The sequence below is a fragment of the Monomorium pharaonis genome, chromosome 9, assembly GCF_013373865.1.
Source record: "Monomorium pharaonis isolate MP-MQ-018 chromosome 9, ASM1337386v2, whole genome shotgun sequence".
Lineage (NCBI taxonomy): Eukaryota > Metazoa > Arthropoda > Insecta > Hymenoptera > Formicidae > Monomorium > Monomorium pharaonis.
In genome coordinates this window covers 9,050,681-9,074,640 of record NC_050475.1, presented here as the reverse complement: position 1 = coordinate 9,074,640, position 23,960 = coordinate 9,050,681, and the positions used below count along the sequence as shown (strand labels likewise).

At 29.7% G+C, this 23,960-nt stretch overlaps 1 protein-coding gene and 1 long non-coding RNA gene across 2 annotated transcripts; one reads left to right on the top strand and one right to left on the bottom strand.

The window, feature by feature from the left end:
• Window positions 1-20,183, bottom strand: LOC105829193. The gene is made up of 5 exons (XM_036292196.1): window positions 19,452-20,183; window positions 17,987-18,254; window positions 4,598-4,696; window positions 1,227-2,181; window positions 1-701 (listed from the first exon to the last, which is right to left on the bottom strand). The coding sequence occupies exons 1-4, from the start codon at window positions 19,974-19,976 to the stop codon at window positions 1,238-1,240; spliced, it is 1,836 nt and encodes a 611-aa protein (XP_036148089.1). The 5' UTR covers window positions 19,977-20,183; the 3' UTR covers window positions 1-701; window positions 1,227-1,237.
• Window positions 10,168-11,422, top strand: LOC118647388. Its single transcript, XR_004964664.1, has 3 exons — window positions 10,168-10,502; window positions 10,601-10,725; window positions 10,799-11,422. It is a non-coding gene; the product is annotated as an uncharacterized LOC118647388 (long non-coding RNA).
• Window positions 20,184-23,960: the final 3,777 nt, after the last annotated feature.

The following is a 23,960-nucleotide window of genomic DNA, read 5'->3' as shown; positions in this document are numbered from 1 at the left end:
TAGATTTTTTAAACATTTTTTTCTTATAAAATTTAGACATTTAATATAAAATGTGATTTCACATTTATTGATTTCAAGAAGTTAACATGTACATACAAAATATTATTAAGACCATATTTTTCATGGCTGTAAGTCTCATGTAAGCTCCATCATTATGGAATCCTTTTAAGACTTACGTATTTGCATCCATCACGATCGCAAATGGCGAACAGGTGGAAAGAGTGAACTATCTCTTAGAAAGTCTCCTTCACAAATTAAATAACTATATAATTGCAATTGTTATACCTATAATTTATATATAATTAATATTAGAGACGTTATTTCGTTAATATCTGAATTCAGATTTCTGGCCTTGCCTACAGAATCGTGTAATCGTTTCTGTCGACAGACCGAAATATATATACGGAACGTCTCAAAAGATAACTTCAAATCTCTGCTTCGTTTAATAGAAGTCTTTCGAGGCGCACAGTATAACTGTACGATACACTTTGGTGTCCGCGTGTTTCAATAGTATATAGAATCCTCCGTCGGATGTGGGCGTTCTTTTGTGCTGGCTCGGAAATATATCCCACTTTCGTCGACTCCTCTTTCTCTCGTCTTCCACGTGAGCGTTGGTGACGAAAGTTCTCATCGTCCATAAGGATACAGCCATTTGTTCCTGTATCTAGCAGGACGAGGGTAATACGCGAACGCATAAACCACTGCAACAAAGAGCACACAATAAAATATACATTGGCGTTTTTATTATTGACACGTGTGATAAATAAATTAATCTATTATAAGATTAATTTCTTATTACTTAATTATTAAAACCTAATTTATTTTGTATTAAATAGAGATATTCTTCTAATATGTACCTCAGCCTAATTTGAGTTTACAACTCAAAATAATTTTTATTTTTTGCAAAATAATTGCAAATAATTGCAATAATTTCGGATAAAGTCTCTACCAATATATATAGTATATATTATAATGTAATTTTACAAAAAAAGAATATATATATCATATTGTATATATAATCGCCAGAAAAAAGTATAATTTTTTTATACGTTTGGGATGGAAAGATACGCTGTCACGCTACATACGCCGATGTCTATGCATGTTTTATTCTAATATTTAAAAGACAGAAATAGTCTCGGTTCCGAAAAATATTCATCATACTCGACAACTACAAGAAGCTTTAAAAAGGATTATATACGCCTGCTTATCGCATTCGTCCCCATTACCTGTCTTGACCTTACAGATGATGGAGCTTCTGTAATGACGCGTAACGCGCGAGTCGTTTAGCGAACACCCGTCTGTCGAGGACGTTCCTCTTATGGAAATCATCCAGCATATCGAGAGCCGAGGCCGGTACCAGCGATCCTTGGCTCTGCCAGTAGTAAGCCGATGGCATTGGATTCAGAAGCGGCACCCTCAATGGACCGCCTAAACTACCGTGGAGATAGTTTACAAACTGAGGCTGCCTGTGAAAATCCACGTGCGGTTGCAATTTGGGCAGATCAAGAGCACCTTGATGAGGGCTTAGAAGAGACACCTTCAAGGGCGCAATTTGCGGCTCAGTATCCACAGTCAGACTCGCGTATACTGATGTACCATCATCATGCGACAGCTTAGGCGAATCTAGCAGAGAACTGTGCGGACTTGGATACTGAAGCGGTGGATATTCCGCTCCGTTTGGCTGAGACAACAAATTTGGATCTAGGTCGAAGTTCGAGAAGTGATGCGAAATGACCTGTGGTAATTCAGGTTGCTGATAAGTGCCGGCTTGAGCGACGGGATAATTTTGCTGCGATGTGATTTGCGGTAATTTGGGTTGTTGATAAGCATCGTCTTGAACAGCTGGATAATTCTGCTCGTAGTTATATGCCGAGTTGTTATGATTCGCACTATAATGATCCGGTACGCCATAAATCGAATGCTGAACGGCAGGATAAGGGTTCACGTTGTTGTTGTTGTTGTTGTTGTTGAGGCTCTCCTGACCAGCTACGGTTTGATCCTTCGAACCGGCGCTAGCTTTCGGTACACTGTTCAAGAAAATCTTGATTGGTTCACCGAAACTCTCCGCTAATTTGGTATGATCCGGACTGTCTTGCACTGCCACGTTTGTATGTTGATTGCTATGCTTGTCCAGGTCAGATTTCGTCGGTGTCACGATCAGCAGGCCGCCCTGACCATTGTCTGTGAATGTGACGTCTGTCAGTCTCGTCGACAAGTTTATTCAGTGCTTTAGGTTGTTTAAAGTACATATAAGTTCGTTAGTTGAGTTGGAGCACAAAAGCAAGTATTTACCATTGAGACCGTTAGGTATTTACCATCGAGTCGGATTAGAACGTTGTTGCGTGTGTGCCGAGGCTATTGTAATGTGTCCGTCGAGCGAGTGCCAAGTGTGAAGTAACATTACAATCCAGTTGTAAATTCGAAATTCGCATGTTTAATACACGGATGGTAAACTTACACTTGTAATCTACTATCATAGGATTTATCACAATAGAAGTGCGTTTGTGTTGCGCTAAATTTTAGGAAAGTGTATTTTGGACGTGATACGTGACAACGTGGAACAATTTCTTTTTTTTTATTACAGAATATTCCAAATATCAAACATAAGTATTGTATACTTATTCACCAAATAATATTTTCGCTAATGATTTTGATATGTTTATTAACGCAATTACGAAAACATACATACACATCATACAAAATTAAAAGAAATTGAAAAAAGTATGTCAGGAAACGGGCTTTACCTGCCTCTCGCCAACTTTCGGGGAAAGTGAAAGGTTGCGTGCAAATATATTCATGGGAAAACATTTGAGGATTGTGAAACGTTCTTCCGGAAGAAGTACATTGACATTCACTGCGTCGTTAGGCGATAATGACATGCGATACGGAAAGGAAAATTCGGACGTCATCAAGCAAGTCGTATTAATGTGCTTCGAGACAAGATCGAAAGTAATCATAATAAAATATCAAAATTTTATATTTTAATTGCCAGATTACATCATTTATAGCAGAATTTATTCATGAAAGCTATGTTTACGATAATCGATTGTTACGCTGATTAAATCGATACAACTCTCTCTCTCTCTCTCTCTCTCTCTCTCTCTCTCTCTCTCTCTCTCTCTCTCTCTCTCTCTCTCTCTCTCTCTCTCTCTCTCTCTCTGTGCCTCTTTGTCCCTCCGCGGTTTAATTATCTTGAATTATATTGAAAAACTACCCATACAGCACCGATTACTCTCAGAAAGTGTTATTCACATAGACAACCTTGTATATATTATTTTTCTCAGAAAAGTTTTAACCTTTCACATTTCATGCGCAACAATTCAGAAAGGATTCCGCAAAATATCATACGAAATATTTTAACAAAAATATTTCCAAAATATGTTACTTATTGTAAATTTGAAAACTTGTACTTAAGCAAAACAAAAGTCATTATTAAAATGATGGCAAAATGATTCCAAAATAATTGTTAAAAATCTCTTGTCTATCAATCATTTTATTTTTATGTTCTTTTAACGTCATCATTGTAATTTATTATTCTATTTGGGTAGGACGGTAAATAACTATTAATATTAACAGAATATATATTAGTAATATATTATAGATTAATGTAAGCATATTCTGTATTACTATAACAATCGAATTATAGTATTATTGAAATAAAAATTTCCAAATTTTTATTTTTTTTATATCAACAAATAGTTATATTAAAAATGCTAAATTATTTTAGGATTTTTATTTTATAATGAAAATACATCTAATTTAATTTTTTTAAGAAAAATTAATTTAGTTCAGAACTTTTGTTTGACGATTACCTTAAATTAAAAGAAATTAATATTATTCAAATGTAAGTACTTAAAATTTTTTTTTATGTAAGATACGAATATACAAAAATACAAATAAAATATTATTACTCCCCCCCCCCTCTTTCTCTTTCTCTCTCTTTCTCTCTCTTTCTCGCGCGCGCGCGCGTGCAATACATTCTTTTTATTAAACATGTTTCAGAAGTAATATTCAAAATTATATTTACAGAACTAGGACTAACAATATTTGAAAAAAATTTCTGGTATTTCAATAATTTTTTGGTAATGTTTTAAATTGCAAATTTTTTAAATATAACGTACTAACAATTTTTCTACAAGGTTTAAGTGAAAAACATATTTTGCTATTCCAAAGCAGTTTCAGAAATATTACCAATACATTTCTCGCATAATTTACTATGTTTTACTTTTCCCGTTTAATTATTTTTAAAATATCTCTGAAAATTTTCGGTGCTGTAAAGGTATAAAAATTTTTTTAAATACTTTTTAGTCTTTAGTTTATTTTTCAAAAAGATTTTTCGCTCCCGATTGAAGTTGTCTTTTTTCAAATTATTGCTTATTGCAATATTGGAGATATTAGATAGAAGCAATTACACTCATCAACGCGCAGTCTTCATCAACACGTAGTCATTACGTGATCGTCTCTGAGTTAATTGCTTGTTATCTTAAAAAGGCATGAAGATATAGAAGAACAGAATATAACTCAAAAACACATTTATACTCACATTTATAATAACTCAAAAACATTTACAATAATACATATGAAAAGTAAAACCTACCGTCTGATGGCACGCCATAGGTTTCGTGTGCCGAAAAGTCACTAGGTATCTCGGAAAAATCAGAGCTTGGCGATGGCCCTGGGTAGCTAGGATCATGACCTGCAATTCCGAAAAAAAGTATTTCATAAAACATTTCCAGTAAAAAATTTTTGTATAAAAATATATATAAATATATACAATTATAGATATAAAAAATATGTTCATATTATACCATTCCTTTTTTTGTAAAATTTCTCTATTTGATATAAAAAATAATAGTCATACTAAAGACAAAAACTAATTAAAAAGATAATTTTTGTATTATTTCTTCCACAAAAAGTATGAACAAATAAGAAGAAATCACTCATATATAATTACCCAGATACATATAATTACACAGATGATCTTTTTAAGTTCAAAAAGAATTCATCTTTTTTAATTCTTCAAGAATTTATGTAATCTGTTCGAAATGAGTTCAAGAAGAGTACCATATATAAATTTGTTATGAATTCACATAATTTAGTCAAAATGAGTTAAAAAGGAATTCAATATTCAGGGGTACAGTTCCGAAAACGACTTACCTCCGATTTTTTTGATACTATGTATTCTTACGTATTTTGGGGCGCTGATTACGAATATGATAGTGAATATTGGCGCAAATTTGATTTTCATGGCGAGAACCATGAAAAAACCATAAAAATCATGATTTTTTTCATTTATTTCCGTAAATAATGGAAATTTCTAAAAATACTTCAAACAAAAGTTGTAGATCTCATCGAAATACATATTTTATTATCTTACTTATTTTTGCCATAAAAACGGTAGTTTTTGGGGAAAACAACGTTAAATGTTCAAAAATTTATACAACTCATCTAACACGTCAAGTTTTATTAGTTAATTTTAATGCTTTTAACTATATTTAAGTACGTTTGTTTTATATATATATATATATATTTAAGTATGTAAATAACACAACCAGAATTATAAACATACAAAAACAAAAGATTTATAAAAAAAAATTTTCACTAAGTTTTATTGAAATTGGAAGTAAGTTCCTCCCCCTTCACTTTGCCAATGCGTTTTTTACACCATATGGATTTGCAACTTTCCACGCGTAGCGAGATTTACTCTCCCCATGTTTACAGAGCAAACAACATCCACGCTTGTACTGTATCAAATGGGTTTGCGACTTTAGATTTAAAATTGTGGCTAAAATAGCGACATAAAACTGGTTGGGTTACCTGGTAGAAATCTTGGCCGGGTACTTGCATGGCACTGACCAGCGTGCCACACTGCCACTTCAGGAGCTAGCATGACACGCTGGTAAGCGCCATCCGTGAAATCGTCACGTTTTGCCCGCTGGCGCCAACTTAGAAATTGATTTGATGTGGTGCTGGCATGGCGCTAACATGGCGCCAGTAAGGTACTATCATAATGCTGATATGGGACTAGCGAAGTTTCAACGTGGCAGATACATGACACTGTCCTATGAAATAATACTATTGAACTATTCAATTATTAATGAAAAACCTACACTTTTAGAAATTTCTTAATGACTTTTAATGATCATGTAAAGGAAGCTTGGTTCAAGTAATAAAAAGTAATAAATGCTATATATAAATATTTCTTTACTGATGTCTTAATTTTTATTAACTTATGTATTACTTTTAATGTTATAGTCGGCCTAACTCCAGAAAAGAAAACTGATTTTGGTTTTGATCGCACTGCGGGTGGTCTTTATGTAGCGTGTTCGCTGCATCTTACTCCCGAGACAGTTAAGTCCCGTCTGCTCGCCTATCGGCGGCGCTACGCACTAACTGGCGGAAAATAACGCAGTTTTTTCAGATACATGTACATTAAATTTACTTGAAATGTACACTAAATTTCATTAATCTATTGTGCCAGATTGTAGTTTATTTAAAAACGGTTAAAACCGGCAATAATTTATTTTAACGCACGCACAGATTGCTTCTAAAACAATTAAGAAGTCGATCTAAAAGCCAAAGAAAGAAATCTCGATAGCATTTGATATGGCGCAAGTGTGGACCCGCACTGGACAGCATTAGGACCCCTCTCAAATCCAGACCAGCGCCCGTTCAATTTTATATGAATGCTATGCCATTACTGTATCAGGCGCAAACATAGCCCTGATGTAGCTCTTTCCAGTTTTTTTTTATAAGGCTATAGCGTGGCAAACTTGCATGGCGCTGACAAGTGTCGTGGAAGAAAATCCGGCAAGGAAATTTCTACCAGGGTAGAGTTAAGAAAAAAACGGGGAGGAGTGCAGGGGGTGAGGCAAAACTCCACCCCAGCCTGCGCATAGCGAGGGTCACTCATTGTCTTCATTATCCTTTTCAATATTTTAGTTTTTTGGAGTAATTTAGTTTGATTAAGCATTAAAATTATCTAATAAAACTTGAAGTGTGTTAGATGAGTTGTATAAAGTTTTGAACATTTAACGTCGTTTTTCTTAAAAACTACTGTTTTTATGGCAAAAATACATAAGACATAAAATATGTATTTCGATGGGCTCTACAACTTTTGTTTGAAGTATTTTTAGAAATTTCCATTATTTACGGAAATAAATAAAAGAAAAACATGATTTTTATGGTTTTTCATGGTTTTTGCCATGAAAATCAAATTTGCGCCAATATTCACTATCATATTCGTAATCAGAGCCCCAAAATACGTAAAAATACGTAGTTTCAAAAAAATCGGAGAGAACTTTATCCTAAATTTGTAATAAATTTACATGATTGGTTCAAAATTATATTGTTCAAAAAGAATACCACATACAAATTTATTATAAATTTATATAGTTTAGTCAATATAAAAATTCTTATATAGAGCCGTAACCAGCTGTAACACTATAGAAAGGTATAACAAATATAAGTGCCTTTTTATTTTTTTTGACAAAGCAAAAAAATTTTATAACACATTTTTTGATTTTATTAAAAAAAACATAAAAATATATATCTCTTTGTTATTTGTCATAAATACTGCTATTATCTAAATAGTATAAAATACTATACTTTATATATAAATATGTATATATTATTTGTCGTAAATTTGATAAATAACTAAATAAATATTTTATTAATTATAATTAACATATAACGCGTTTAATAAAAAATTTGGAAAAAATAATTGTAAAAAGCACATTATTTTTATATAAAATTAGGAAATGTTAATTCAATATTATACTGCAATAAAATATGGGAAAATTTTACACATAATTTATAAATGTGTAGTAACAATAAGAGAGTTTCTCACTTACAATAATAATATACTAAATTCTCTATTTTTGTAGCAGTATATTTTTAAATTAACATTTCTTATATTTCCTTTATTATCCTTTTTACACCAAAAAGCAATTTCTTTTTGCACTATAAAAGAAATCATAATAAATTCAAAAAGGTATCTCGATAAAATTTCATTAGAATGCTATTTAAAAATAATTTTAAATTCAATGCTAATTCTTATAGAACATAAAATGAACTTTATGTGCATTACGAAAGGGACTCAGAATTGGTGATATACAAAAGAACTTTTTTTGAACTCTTAAGAATCCTTTTGATGCAAATATAGGTTAGAAAAAAGACTTCATTTCAAAATTTGGGTGTTCAAAAGGAATTCTTTTCAAATTCGTTGTACTATCTGGGTATGTACATATACTTATAACTCATATGGAATCCCAGGTAGCAAGAGTAGACAGATACAACTGTATGCGAATAATATTTGACAATTCTTCATGCATAGTGAATTAAATGAAGACGCTATCTATTTTTCGCTACATTTGTGTTCTACAAAATTACTTTAATTCTTGCACGATGAGTTCATCAACAAATGTCTGCCAAAAGCATTCTACATGCGTCCTAGTAGGATGCATTTAGGAATGTTTTGGTAGGCATCTAGAGTAATATTTAATATTCTATCGTTGATTACGACTTGCTAGCATTGAGGAACGTAGGGAGAACGGTTGTAACTGCTTTATAGTTTGTGGAATTTAGAATGCTACAGTCGACCTACCGTGCTACTTGGGAATATATACGATTATTGACGTATACATGGACAATTTTTTTTTCATTTCTTTGTATTTAACCCTCTGATTGCATACTATCAAAAAGTTACATTCACTGCACACATGGATGTACGACACCCGGAAAACTTTGACGGTTTGTATCTCGGGCACAAATTAACGAATTTTATTTCATGTTTTTTCTTCAAAATCTCTCAGAATTATGATAATATAAATTAGAAAATTGTGTGTATAAAGTGAAAAGGGATATATTCGATAGATTGACAATAAATCAAGAAATTTTGCATACGTTTGAAAATTAGTCTGTGTGGCTAAACCAGCGTGCAGTTAGAGGGTTAAGTTTTTGGTAAAAGAAATAATGCAAAAATGATTGTTTATATTAGTTTTTGTCTTTTCAGTATGATTATTATGTTTTTATACAAAACAAAAATTTTACAAAAAAACGTATGGTATAAACATATATGGATATATTTCGTATATAATTATATATATATATATATATATTTATGTTTTTATATGAAAAATGTTTTACCGGATTATCGCAAAAAGAAATTGAGATTTCACTTTCAATGCGATAATCCTATAATATAATAGATCAGAATACAACTACAAACGTCAACGTTAATCCGATAAAAATATTATGTAAATACATACACATTTCGGTAATTTTGGGATATATATATATAAATATGTATAAAGTATCATAATCTAATTTATATTTCCTTTGTCTTGTATAAGTCTTTTCCATAATGAACAACAGTTATATGTTGTTCATTTTTTATAGTTTCCTCAAATTTTATTTTTATAAAATAATACTAAAATTACTTTCCATTTTTTTGTATTTTTTCTATTAAAACAGAAATTATACAAAAAAGAAAAAATATGTAGACATTTTGTATGCATTTATATGCTTTTACATGGCAATAAAAGTATAATATATATTATACTTTAAACGTTTTTATTATACACAATTTTATTATACAACGTCAATCTATTTTTAATCTGTTTTTCGGATATAACATTCGATTGTTATTGCTTCTTGAATAGAGAAAAGCGAATAATCTTGATTAGACCTCAAGCGTGCAATTATTGCAAATATCCAGCTTCACGGATAATCAATCGATTCGTCAATACTATAATGACTTTCTATACGCTGCTATTACTCGACATGAAGTTATATCTTTGATCGATTTCCACGTCTAATCGGTTGAATATGGCATCTTATATAGATGAACGTACAATAGAAAGCAATTGCGCATAGTTTTTAGTATATATATGCAACGTCTAATGTGCGTATGAATGTGTGTGTAATTCAGTTTTTAATAACTTTCTAATCGTCCGTCACTATCATAACAAACTATACCGTAAAACTCGACAAATTTTGCTCGGTGAGAATTCTACTAATCAGTTCAGTAGAAAAAGAAAAATTTTAGAAAGAAGCTAATGATTTCTCTAAAATAGTTTTTTGGGTGTTTAATATGAACCTGACTTTTAAATTGTTCTATAAAATTTACAATTACAGTTGCAAAAAATCTATTTACATGTATTTTATCATACTATAATATACATATGTAACGTTGAAGAAGCATATAGCATATATGTATAAACATGGCTCAGAACCGCTGACATTCTCGATGTCATAAAGATGCATTTCCAACCTCCAAGTCCATTTGCAAAAAATGATCCTTGCGGTTCTACAATCTCTGAAAATTTATTGGTTGAATTTTCGTGCGCGCACGCGCGCGTGTGTGTGTGCACAGTTTGACATATCTATTTCCTAGAAATATCAATACCTGTCCAGTGTCTAATAAAATTCGACTGAAATAAACAACATTGAAACATAGCTAGAATTCCAGAGTATTAAAAGAGAATTAAAAAGTTCTATAGGTACAACTTTATAAAATGAGTGCTAAAATTGTGCAAAGTTTGCTATTATAATTATGTATTGTACTATGTATCATTTATTTTATTGGGTTTCTCTCCAGGGCATTTCTTCATGATGATAGCGGATTGTATGAAGAAAATAATATCTAAAATGTATTTGGTACAGCTCATTAACTCGGTTAAGTCTTTGAACGCAATACCATATCAGAGTGGACGTTATGCGCATGTAATGACAGTCATAATGCCTTGACACAGGTATTATCAATGTATCAAGAACTGCTAACGATGTTTTTGTGTAGTTTTAGAGTACATTTTAGAATTGATGAGAAGAGAAAGCTGAAGAAAGATAAAATCCGTACGTTTGCTAAACCTGAATTTGCCAATTAAAATCTTTTATTTCGTATTCTGTTAGAGCCCTCCTATTCATTATTATATGATTCATTATTATTTACTTAAAACCCAAAGGACATAAATCTTTCTAAATTAATTTTTAACCAAATTTAATGGAAACTTTACTATTAAAATATGTTACTTATATTTACCTTACAGTCCACGTTTGAAGATTCAAGAAATTCTCAGGTAAAATATATTCTTGTTAAAACAAGAATAAAGAATCTCATAACATTATAATTTTTGCGAATGTCTCGATAGCAATTAATATGTTATATTTCAATAAGAAATAATGGAACTGGCATCGAATCGACATCAAATCGAAATCATTAATAAATATCATTGTCGACGCGACGCGGATTCGATAAATCATTTTTTTGGAATAATTGTATATAAAAATTCCACAATACAAATTTATTTACAACGCTTTATTTTAAACAAAACAAATAATGGTGCAAAAAGATTTAAACTTCTTTACTCAAAGAAGAAATAGATTTTAAAATATCAAAATATTCGATTTCTGTCTGTTTTTTAAGCACTTAAGAGGATGCTAAAGCCGTGTGTTTTACCGACATTCTGTTTAATCATTTAATTTCGAATTGAATTTACAGAATTGATAATCCTTTTACACTTTTAAAGTACGTACACAAATGAACCTAGGGACGATTAGATAAAGACCAAAAATGCAAAAAATTTTTTAAAGTTCATTTGTTCATAAAAATATTTGCTTCAAAATACAAGTTATGTAGCTTATATACGTACAAATGAATGGTGTTCCCGGGTTCGGAATAGATTGAGGAATAAGATTATAATTGTCAAATTACGATTACAAGCCGTAAAAAAAAAGATATTTTTATAATAAAAGCGCTTAAATGAATAAAATTTTTGATCACATAAATATGTTTTTTTACGGCTTGTAATCGTAATTTGACAAATATAGTCTTATTCCTTCTATTTCAAACTGCGAGACACCATTTATTTGTAAGTATAAGCTATATAACTCGTATTTTAAAGCAAATTTTTTCATGAACAAGGATAAATAATGACTCTGCATTATCGACCTCAATCAAGTTTGATGGGCAGTTTAGCATCCTCTTAAATACTGTTTTAAACGGTATTTAGATTTCAATCACTGAAACGTTTAAAACTATCAGAGATTTTAGACGTTTATTAACATTAATTAAACACTTTTTTTATGAGTCTAACTATTAACCTAAGCGTCTATTATAATGATTTTGATGATCCAACAATTATTTTCAGACACGTATCTAATTGAATTTTTAGATACTTCTAGCAAAAATGTATTTTTCGTGTAGCCAAAAGCACGAAAAAAATTTATTTTGAGGTTAAAAGTTCTAACAATATATTTAATTTTAATTTACTTTGCTTGTGTATCTAAATATTAGAACAGTTAAAGGAGAAAGGTCTAAGTAAGATGAATTGGTGGAATGCCGCAATCATTTTTTATTATATAAATCTTTCCTAAATTAACCAGAAATTTCAACTTTATGTAGTCATTTTCAGTTTCCTAATATTTTAAGTATGAAATAGTTACATTAAGAAATTTAGAAAATTTTTTCCAGAATTAAAGTACACATATTAATATCAATCTATGAATTGGATTTTATATTGGGAACGAAAAAAATTTTTCATATTGCTCTACTTATCGACTTTTTATGCGTATAACATAAATTTTCGTTTTTTCATTTTCGAATTTTTGAAATGCGAATCTTTTTTTCTAGGCTTCTAATTTTATTTCTAATTGCACAATATTGTTCCTGAAAGTTTATTCTAGGGGGCAACGGAATCATTTTATACATATAAACTGTAAATTTTTCGTATAAAGTAAATATTGTCATTAGGTGACTAATAAATAACAATTTTTTTAATTTATCAAAACAAATTGTATCACATCGCCCCCTTCATTTTTGTGCGTATTTTAATTGTGTAAAAGGATTTTGCATTTTGTTATTCCAATTTGAAAATCCAAATTCGCAAAAAAATATCGGTAACTCTGTCACTCTAGGATCCCCTTAACCCATTACTTCCCAAGCGGACATTTTATAGTCGATTGGTTTTCGGCTCAGAAAAGTGATGAGATCACATGAAAACTTAAAACAAAATATGCTCTTCTACGTAAAAAGAGTTGCTCTTTCAGATTCCGGGGTCAAAATTTCAAAATTTTCTATTAGAAATTAAATATGGCGGCTCAAAGTTGATATAAATTTTTTCATTGACTATTGACTTTTTATAGTAGAAAACTTCGAAAAATTTTGTCCATGACTGTTGTAAACGATTGAAGTGACGGAGTTTGCCTCTTTAAAGTATAAACTATGATTATTAATTGATTTTTTTAAGTAGTTCAAGTAGTTCAAGATGGTAGATGCAGTATGGCGTCCAAATACATGGAAATCATATTTTATTACGATATATGTGTGTGAATAGTCATTTCTCACATTTTTGAGGTCGCTGAGTACGAATCTTTAGTCAATTATTCATTTTTCGAAATGGCGGATACAATATGGCGTCAGAATACACAAAAATTAGATTTTGTTGCGAACTATGTGTATCATATTACATCCGCCTTTCGAAAGATATAAATCAAACTCAAGATTCGTATTCAGCGAAAAAATTTATATCAACTTTGAGCCGCCATATTTAATTTCTAATAGAAAATTTTGAAATTTTGACCCCGGAATCTGAAAGAGCCACACTTTTTACGTAGACGAGCATATTTTGTTTAAAGTTTTCATGTGATCTCATCACTTTTCTGAGCCGAAAACCAATCGACTATAAAATGTCCGCTTGGGAAGTAATGGGTTAAGTGGAAAGCAATGTCATCCTAAAGCATATTAAAAAGTAGAATGGTTACGAATATGATATGTCGAGCCATCCCTTACGGAAAAAACACTAAAAATAACACTTAAAAAAATACTCAAGTTGAGTATAATTTGGGACAAAGGGTAAACACTCAATTTGAGTGTTCGCTCTTTAATTTACTTTTAATTAGAGTGTTGTTACTCTCAACTTGAATGTTCGCCATCTAATTGAGTGTTAATTTCAATCTTAAATTTAAGAATAACACTGAAATTAACACTCAATTAGATGGCAAACATCCAAGTTGAAAGTAATACTCAAATTAATACTCAAAGCCAGCTGAACACTCTATAATTGAATGTTTCGGTTGAACTTACTTTTCTTGCTTTTGTTTTTATTTAACATTTTCTAATCTAATGTTTAAGAGTGCACACTCAATATTAAGTGTATACCTTTAACCGATAGATGTTGAGTGTACATCCCCAACGTTTCAGTGTTCACACTTTATGTTGGAAGTATACACTCATTTATTGAGTGTCATATCCAAATGTTGAGAGTATACTTTCAAATATTCAATATTTAAATCCAAACTTTGGTATGAACACTCAATCATTGGGTGTACACACTCAATGTTCGAGTATGAACACTCAATCTTTAGTGTAAATACTCAAGATTTGAGCATATACACCTAAATTTGGGAGTAAACTCCCAAAATCGAATATTAACACTCAATTTTGAGTGTAAACTCTCAAAATTAGAGTGTTTTTTCCGTAAGGGATTTATGTTTTTTCTTTGTAAATTGATTATCTTTCTGTTCTTTAACCAGTAAAAGACGGGGGAATAAACAAAAATCCGTAAAATTTTGATTACAAAAGTTTTTAGAATCGCTATTTGTGAATCTAGTATATCTATATCAAAATTTTAAAATTTTAAGTGACGGATTTAATACAATAAACAAAAATGATAAAGTTTGATAAATTTTAATAGTTTGAAAATTTTATAACTATTTTTTAATGTATGATTCAAATTTGCAATTATTATTTTGAAATTCAAAATTTAAAAAATAAGAAAAAAATGGAGTCAAATATTGCCACGTTCCCCGTGACTCTAATTTTAGCTCAAAGTGGTTTTTTATTACAAAATAGTAAAAAAGCGCATGGAAAAATTTTTTAATTTGCTATTTTTATGTGGCACATTCAATCAGCAATTTTCAATTTTAACATTCTAATTGCAGATTTGAAAAAAAAAACAAAATAAAAATGACATATGTACTACTTTTATTAATCATATTGAATCCGTCACTTTGTATTTTAAAAATTTGATAGCAAATTTGTGTTTACTGTGTTAAACTCCAAGCTAAACAAATGAGAATAATCATATTAACAACATCCAAAGTGATATCGCAGATAAAGAGAAAAAATACTTTCTAATACCGCATGTGAATAATATAAAGAAACGAGTAACAAGAATGATTAAAGAGGCGTCTGAACTCGATATCGAAAATATAAATGTAATAATATATTAAACAAATTTATTAAGGTCTATAGACAATACGGAAATTAAGTCACGTAACAATATCATACAAAATATACAAAATATAATGTAAGGATTGCAATGTTTTCTATATCGGACAGACAAAAAGTCAACTAAAAACGAAAATTAAAAAACACAAAACCAATATAAAATTGAATAAGTCGAGACATTCGGTAATTACTGAACATGTAATACACAAATACACATTTGATTAGGATAATATAAAATTCTCAAATCCAAACTTATCAAAGAATAAATTCTAAGATAATTCATATTAAAGAACAAAAAGAGAGAAACAGTTTGCAAAAAGACACAGAATATCTCCACTTTTCGCTTAACCAACAAATTCAAATAAATCCTCATCCTTTATTTAAACTGTAACATTCGTTTGATCATCGTCAATATTATTTGTAAAGAAATTATTTCTCTAAAAAACACACATTACAAATAAGTTAACAAATCCTAACATAATCAAGATCCAATATTAGAATATATAATATAATAATTAAGGTACCTGCATCCAATATGCCCCTCCCCCCCCCTCCCAAGTTTTGGAGATTTTTGTAATTTTTGAAAATTGGAAAATAAGAATAAGATTTAAAATAAGAAATATTTCTGAAACTAAAAAAACATGAAATATTTTAAATTATTTCTATAAATATAATAAAGTTTTAAAAAAAGATCCTGTAAAAAAAAATTATGCAAAAATTACGGCTCAAAAAACTGCATATTTTTGTGCATAAATTTCTGCAGCTTTTACAGATTTTTGTACAAAGTTTTCGCTTTCAAAATTTTTCTGCAAAATATTTTGCAAAATTTTATGTAATTTTTTCTGAAGGCAAAAAACTTTAGAAAACATTATACAAAATTCTGCAAAATATTCTACAGAAAAAATCGGAAGGCGAAAACTTTGTACAAAAATCTGTAAAAACTGCAGAAATTTATACACAAAAATATGTAATTTTTGTGCAGTAATTTTTGCATAGTTTTTTCCTATGTAATAGCATTTGGGCCAATGTTGATTACATATGTTCCCAATATGGCTCAGTTATGTATTTTCCTTTTTTTCGTAAATATTTATGTAAAAATGCAAAATAACAAAATAAACATGTTTAATTAAACATTCATTAACATACTTATGGAAAAAAATTACACATACAGCTATTTAATAAATAATGAAACTGTATTTACTACAAGGAGCGTTTATCTCAACTTTTTACCTATCAAAAAGCCTCAATTAACTAGAGAAAGACAAGAAATACTAATAAAAAGTTAAACATTAAATAAAGAACAAAATCTTAACTTTCTTGTATGCTGATAAAATGTATTGTGTTTTTGTTAAGATTCATGCGATTTAATCGTATTAATAAATCATTTTTTTTATAACGCGCTACTGTAAGTTTCCTTTTTTACCGATATTAGTTCCGCGCCATCTCTTCTTTATTTCATTTATTAGTTTGGCTGTTCAAGCTCCCGCTCTCACGTATCTCACTTTACTTTGCGTAGCAATTATTCATTCTTTTACTGTATCACAACCAAAATACACGTTTTTATAAGAATATAAGTTGTTATAATCTTAATACTGGTATTTATTCAACAAATCCCATCAGTTTTTAATAGTGTCTTTAGCCATAATGTTTTTATAATACAAAGAGCTTTCTTTCTTTAATGATAAACAAGATGTTTTAATAAAAACCTAAAATAAATACAGTGTTGAAAAGCATGAATAAAAAGGCACAATAATATGAATTGTAAATATTTATAATTGTTACATAATAGTTACACAAGGCAAAAACTTACTTCCGAAATTTTAGATTTAAAACAACACAATTTGAATAAAGTGTAATTAATATAAGTCATAGAAATGAGCAGTTAATTAGCATACATACATTAAGCAGTTAACTAGCGTAAATACATCATACCGACTTCCTGAGCGATATATTAGCGTTATCTGTGAAATTTATTGTGTAACTATTTGAAAATGGGGAATGAGCCAAATTGAGTACATGACCATATTGGATACAAACACTTTAATTCTTTTGTTTTATCTTTTATTTAAGACAATAACATACGAATAAAGAATTAAATTTAATTGACTCGGATTTTTTTGTTTATCAACAAAAAATGTTTAAACATTCAATAATTGTTTTAATAATGAACAACACTATATTGGATCAACAAAGAGGAAATTTTAATTCAATGACATTTTGTTTACTGACATATGATTTATAATGACTTTTTATTATTAATTGTGTTTCCTGTCTTATATTAATTTCCTCTTTATTACTCTTTCAATGTAACTATTTTATATTTAAAATATTAGGAAACAAAAGTAGGAAACAAAAAATGTCTAAATAAGGTTTCTGATTACTTTAAAACAGATTTACGTAATAAAAAATAATTGAGGAATATTTGAAATTACCAATCCTATCAATCCTATCAATAACAGCTCATCTTATTAGAACTTTTTTTTTAATTGTACAAATTTATAATTTTAAAACATAAAATTAAGATTGCAAAAAGTGCTATATTTATATGAATTAAAATTAAATATCCTAATATTTAATTTTGTTTCATATAAATATAGCTCTTTTTACAATCTTAATTTCAAATTTTTCAAAATTGTAAATTAATAAAGTTTATTTAGAAATCGGATTTGTATTCAGCATCCAAAAACTTTAGGAAATGTGCATTCTTGTTCTGACGTTAAAAAAATATAATTTTTTTATTGTATTGTGTTATCTTACCTGTATGCTGAGTCGGTGGATAATCATAATAAGGTTCTGGCGGATAAGGCTTTGCTTGCGCGCTGGCTGCCAGTTGTTTACCGAAAGATGTAATGACATCCCCTGCTTTTGCAACAACTTTGCCTTTGCCCGCCAGCAAGTAGCCACCTCCTTTAACTAGTTGCCCTTTAAGAGCCAACACCCCGCCACCTATTGCTTTGAGAGCTTGAAACAACGTGCTGAAAATTACTTTTTTGAATTCCCACGGGCCGAAAGGCTTTTCTTCGTACTGAAAAAATTACGAAATCAATTTCAAAATTATATTACAACATTAGATTGCGTAACAAAGTAAACGTTTTTTAATAACGGAAGTGGAATATCTTATCTATCTCTTCTCACCGATCTTCTCACATCTTTCATCCACTCGTTCTCTAATTAACGTTGTACTATGTTACTCATTATTCAGCATAATAGCTTATTTAATGCGACGCTGTGATTTTCACTTTGCAGTGTCATTTACTTTAATTACTATGTGGAATATATCATGATGTCTCGAGAGAAAAACCTTGACAATGATTATGAAGCAATTAAACGTACAGATAATAAAAAGAGAACAAATAGTGAAGGAAGAACTGGTTAGAGTTTCGCTCCTTTACTGTGGATAACCTACATCATGTTTCCAGCATAAACAACAACTTTTCTTTTTTATAACTACAGAGCCTATCGATTAATCAGTTTCTCTTCTTTTCCTAAGTTTTATGCAAAAATCTAACTTCTTTTATATGTAACCGTTTTATATTTTAAAATATGCTTCTATTATTATTCATATTTATATTCAAACAAGAACGCAAAGTAAATAATTACTAAAAAATTTGGTGAAATTTTTATTAAAATTTTAACTTAAAACAATATTTAATAAGATTTTGTTTGCATTAAAATAATGCTAGTTCAACCTTAATCCTACCTAGAGTATAAACCCCAACTGCAGTTTTAGATTTAATTTTAGCTAAATAGTTAGTCAAAAATAATACGTAAAACTCCAAAAATATGATACAAAGTTATGAATTTTTAATAAAAAAAGGTTATTTTTCGCATTTGCTTGGCTTTATAAATATTTTTCACTGTTTTAAAATTTAAATTGTCCCAAAATAATTTTTGAACATTATTTTTAGAAGTTTGAAGAATGTAAAAAAGTTTTTTTTAGCCAAAATGTATTTGATTACATGCGAATAATAACCATTTAAAGAGATTAGAGTGTATCACACTCTTTGTATAAAGTATCGAATTATTTGATAGTGTGTAAAATCAGGGTTAATTATGCACTTTGCAATCTATAAGTTAATGTAAAAAGTATAATAAATTTTAAAGTATAAAAAATTCTTAATTTTGTAGGTAAATTTTTACTCAAAGTGAATATGAAAAAAATGTAAATAGCATTCAAAGGTTAAATCTTTGTCTATCGCTCTTAAATAAAAGTACTGATTACCGAAGAATAGGTATGCTCCACTGTAGGTGCACCGTACACCGGTTTATACGCCGATTCGCTGCTGCCCGCAGACGCTTTCGCCGCAGAGCCACTCGATGCACTCGCGACTCCAGATAACACTCCACCTGCTATGCTGGTCAGAAGACTGGCGGATCCAACGTCGTAGCCTCTTTTTATTCTCTCTTGCATCAACGCGGAGTATTGCGGATCCGTAATGACACTAATAGTTATCAGGTTTTTGTCATCGATCCGCTCTGTCTTATCCGGCTCCGTTTGCTGAGAAACTTCGGGCATTTCCCAAGATACATTCGGATCCGCATCGCTCTTCGTCACGTCTAATTGATTTTGACCTATCGAAGATTTCCACGTCTCCAGCAAATTGGAGAACTCGGACTGTCTTTGATCCGCGGTTTTTCGATACGGTGCTAATCGCTCCAACTGTTCCGCGGCTGTTCTCAATAATGTTTCCTGGTCATTCTCCGCAGTTTCTGACTGAGCCACGATTATCGAACACCACGTTACCATCAAGAGTTCCGTTAGCTGAAATATACAATCAAACGACAAATGCGGGAAATTACAATTGATTCGTAAATTCTTCGGAGAGATCTCAAGCAAATTTTCGTTATAATAAATACAAGAACAAAAGTGTAGATCTTCAATAAAACATTATTGTTACTGTTAGATAAAAAATGTATAATTAGTTTTCTAAGAAAAAAAATTTTTTTAATTAAAAAAAGGGCTTCCTGTATAAGAAAAGTTACTAAATATTATTTAAAATATTAATAAAATTGCACAAAAAGAAAAAAGAATGCTAAAAAAATAAGTAAGATTATTCAACAAAATTTTCAAAATTAAAAAATTATATGATTTTTTTCCAAAACAATTTAACATATAATATCTTTAAAATTTACACTAATGCCTTTGTGACTCGACATAAACGTCAAGTTATTCAGACAATTTTTGCCAGTTCGTTGCTTTTATTTGGCCGAATAGGGAAAGGGAAAAGGATCTCGCACAATTTATATGAAAAAAAAGCTCGGTCAATTTCTTTGAATTTTTTATATATTGTAGTACTTATAATCCCAATGAAAAATTACAATTTGAGCGACCTTTCTATGTCTAGTTTCGGAGATAAAAATTTTTGAAAATTGCTACTTTAAGGCTTACTGCCTGCGTTTGCACTTGTCAACTTGATCGCATATGTATATATACACATATACTTGTATGTATAAATGTTCGTGACACTCTGTGTGTGTGTGTGTGTGTGTGTGTGTGTGTGTGCGTGTGTGCGCGCGCGCGCGCGCGCGTGTGTGTAAATCCTGCTCTTGGCATTACTTGGCTAAAGGTAAAACTTTGAAAATATAATTGTAAACTGAAAGTGGACTTTTATCAGAAAGTATAATATTTTTTATAATAAGTATTTTTGTAATAATTAATGTTTTTTAATGTAACCAAAAATAAACATTAGATAAATTAAATTCCAAAACTAGCATAGTAACAGTAATGACAGAATTAAATACAGCTCCAGAGTGAAAAAATTAACTATAAAATAAATTGATAAATTAAAATAATTCTTTAATTAATATTATTTATGTATTAAGAAATTTATAAAACAAAAAAATTAGAATTAAATTTTTTTAAATTAAAAGCATTTTAAGGAAAAAAAATAAAAATAAATCTATTTAAGAAATAGATAATTAAATTTAAATAAAATTATGTTGCAAAAAGAATAGACCACACATTTACGGTCTGTTCTGTAACGGAGAAATGCATTACTTCACGATGATTTTATGTTTTATATCACACAAGAAAAATGTAAAAGTGAAAAATATAAACAAATCATAGTATGTCATCGATTAAATATTCTGACTAACGTATTATTTTTGCAAATTATTTACAATTTATTGAGAAAACAAGGATTTTATAGATGAGTATTAATATCTAGCCAGCTATGTTTTAAGACTGACAAAAAGTTTATATAAGCTAGAAATATTAATATATAATTAATATTAAGTATAAATTCACAAAAGAAATTCAACATCGTTAATAAGATTAGCTGCAGACTAAATAAACAATTATCTTTAAATCTTATTTTTATCTTTATGTGGTATATAAACAAAGCAATTTTAGGAAACTTCAACCATGTGAAACAAATAATCAAATATTTTTAATAATATACCACTTTTTAAATTATACAACTTGCAAATAAAAATTATGCCAATTCTAACTAATTACTTTTACGAAGTAACTTTCAAATTTTGCTCTTAAAATATTATTATTATTATTACTAATATGCATTTTGTAAATATTGCAAAAATCTTGTTAAAAAACATAATTATAAATATAATATAAGTTATATTTATAAATAATAAATATATAATAAAAAAGCTAGTTTGAAGAAATTTATATAGTACAGTGGCTTGCAGTAACACTGCTGCAGTATTATATATTACAGTACAATGCCGCAGGCACAATGTTGTTTGTAAAGATTCTTTGAAATTATCTCAACTAAGCAAAAATGTTTCGTAAAGATAGATGAGATATATGACATTTCTATAAGTTATATGTGTCAAAATAGAATGGCATATAAAATGTTATTGGAAACAAAATATATTAGCCCGTATTTAGAATGTTTGTTTCCAAAGACGTCAGCGTGCTTTTTCACCTCGTATTCAAAATACGCTTACAATATTAATTTGTTTTTTTAATATTCTATATCCTTGAATTATCTAATAAATATAATAAAGGTAGATAGATATAAAAAAGTGCGCTAACTTTATGAACGCGTCTTGAATATGGAATACCTTTAATTTTATAATTTATTAGACTTGAAACAAAAATAGAATAAACAAAAAATTGTACTAACATTTTTAAGTGTGTTTTAAATAAAGAACCATTATATTGTAACATTGTTGTACAATATTGTATTGCAATATTTCTAAAGGTGGATATTTTATTATTGTTACGATGTTGCAGCAGTATTACAACAACAGTTTACAACGTTTTTTGTAATGTTACAATCTAATAATAAAATATTTTTGCACAATGTTGCTGCATTCTTTTTGTGCTCTATAAGAATATATAAAGATAAGAAATGTATAGTAAACACTGTAGGATGTCAATTTATATATTATTTAATCAAAGATATAATGCACCGAAAAAACCGAGAGGAAGGGAGAAAGAAAGAAAAAGGAGGTCACAAGAAGAAGAGAAAGGAAATGAAGGATAAAATCAAACAAAAAACCTTTGATACTATACAATGTGAATAAGGAAAAATAATAGCTTAAAGATATAGATGTTAAAGACTATTAAATAATGTAATAAAAGATTATGTAAACGGACACATGATAAGGATTGCTGATAGACATCAATTAGTCTTTAAGGTTAAGATAAGTTTGTTTAAAACGTGAACAATTAAAAAATATTGTAAGTCAAGTCTCTTCATAGCAAAAAGGTTGAAGTAAATAAATTCTATTGTATGTAATAAATATGATATAAATATAATATTAACATAAATCTTGTATTATAAATATTATTCGAACCCTACAAAACACAATTTGATTATTGGTTTCTACTTGGATTTTTAATTGTATATTAATTTTTAGCTCATTTTTTATTATGTATAACAATAAATTTGATAAGCGACGTTCACAGAAAGTTCACAATTTGCAATATCAGGGAAGTCTCTATTTCATTAAGCATCGTTAACTTGTTTCCACCGTGCATTTTGAGGGTCAAGTGTTGATTTCCGAATTGCTCAAGCATAGAGCGCATCGATGCGAGCGTAGCAAGTAGAGCGATACCTGGGTGAAAGTCATACGACTACCGACAATTCAAGATGCACTCACCATCGCCATATCTACATGACTTAAAGCAAAAACGGCTATCTCACGAATATTGATGACTTCACGGAGATACCGCGAGAAAACTAAACTAATTGGCGATAAGATTAAAATTGCACAATCTGCCTATCTTATCGCTGAATAATCTCTTCCGGGTTTCTGAAACCTCTCTCTCTCTTCTCTCTCTCTCCCTCTCCTCTCCCCCCTTCTCTCTCTCTCTCTCTCTCTCTCTGTCTGTCTGTCTGTCTCTGTCACATGAATGAGGAAAATTAATCTATTGAATCAGAATAAAAAAAAGAATGATTCCGAATTACAAGGCGGATATGAAAATATTGAATAATCTGTGGTTTTGTCGCAGAAAGTCGTCCCACTTGAACGAGCGAGAGTGATCCATTATAACCTTGATCTTGCATGCGTCAAGCCAACAGCTGACCTAGTTCGCCTATAATCGTTCACTGCGCGTATCCTCAACGATTTCTAGAAAAAGTGTAGCAAATAGTTACCAATAAATATTTCCGACTTCCGTACTGAAGACGAAATCGAAAGCCTTACAAACGCTATTCTCATAAAATAGAAAGGTAATAAAATAAAACGAACTTCCGGTGTAAAATTTTTTGTAGTCATGTGTCAATTTTGGTCACTCGTCTGGATTATATCATTCATTTGT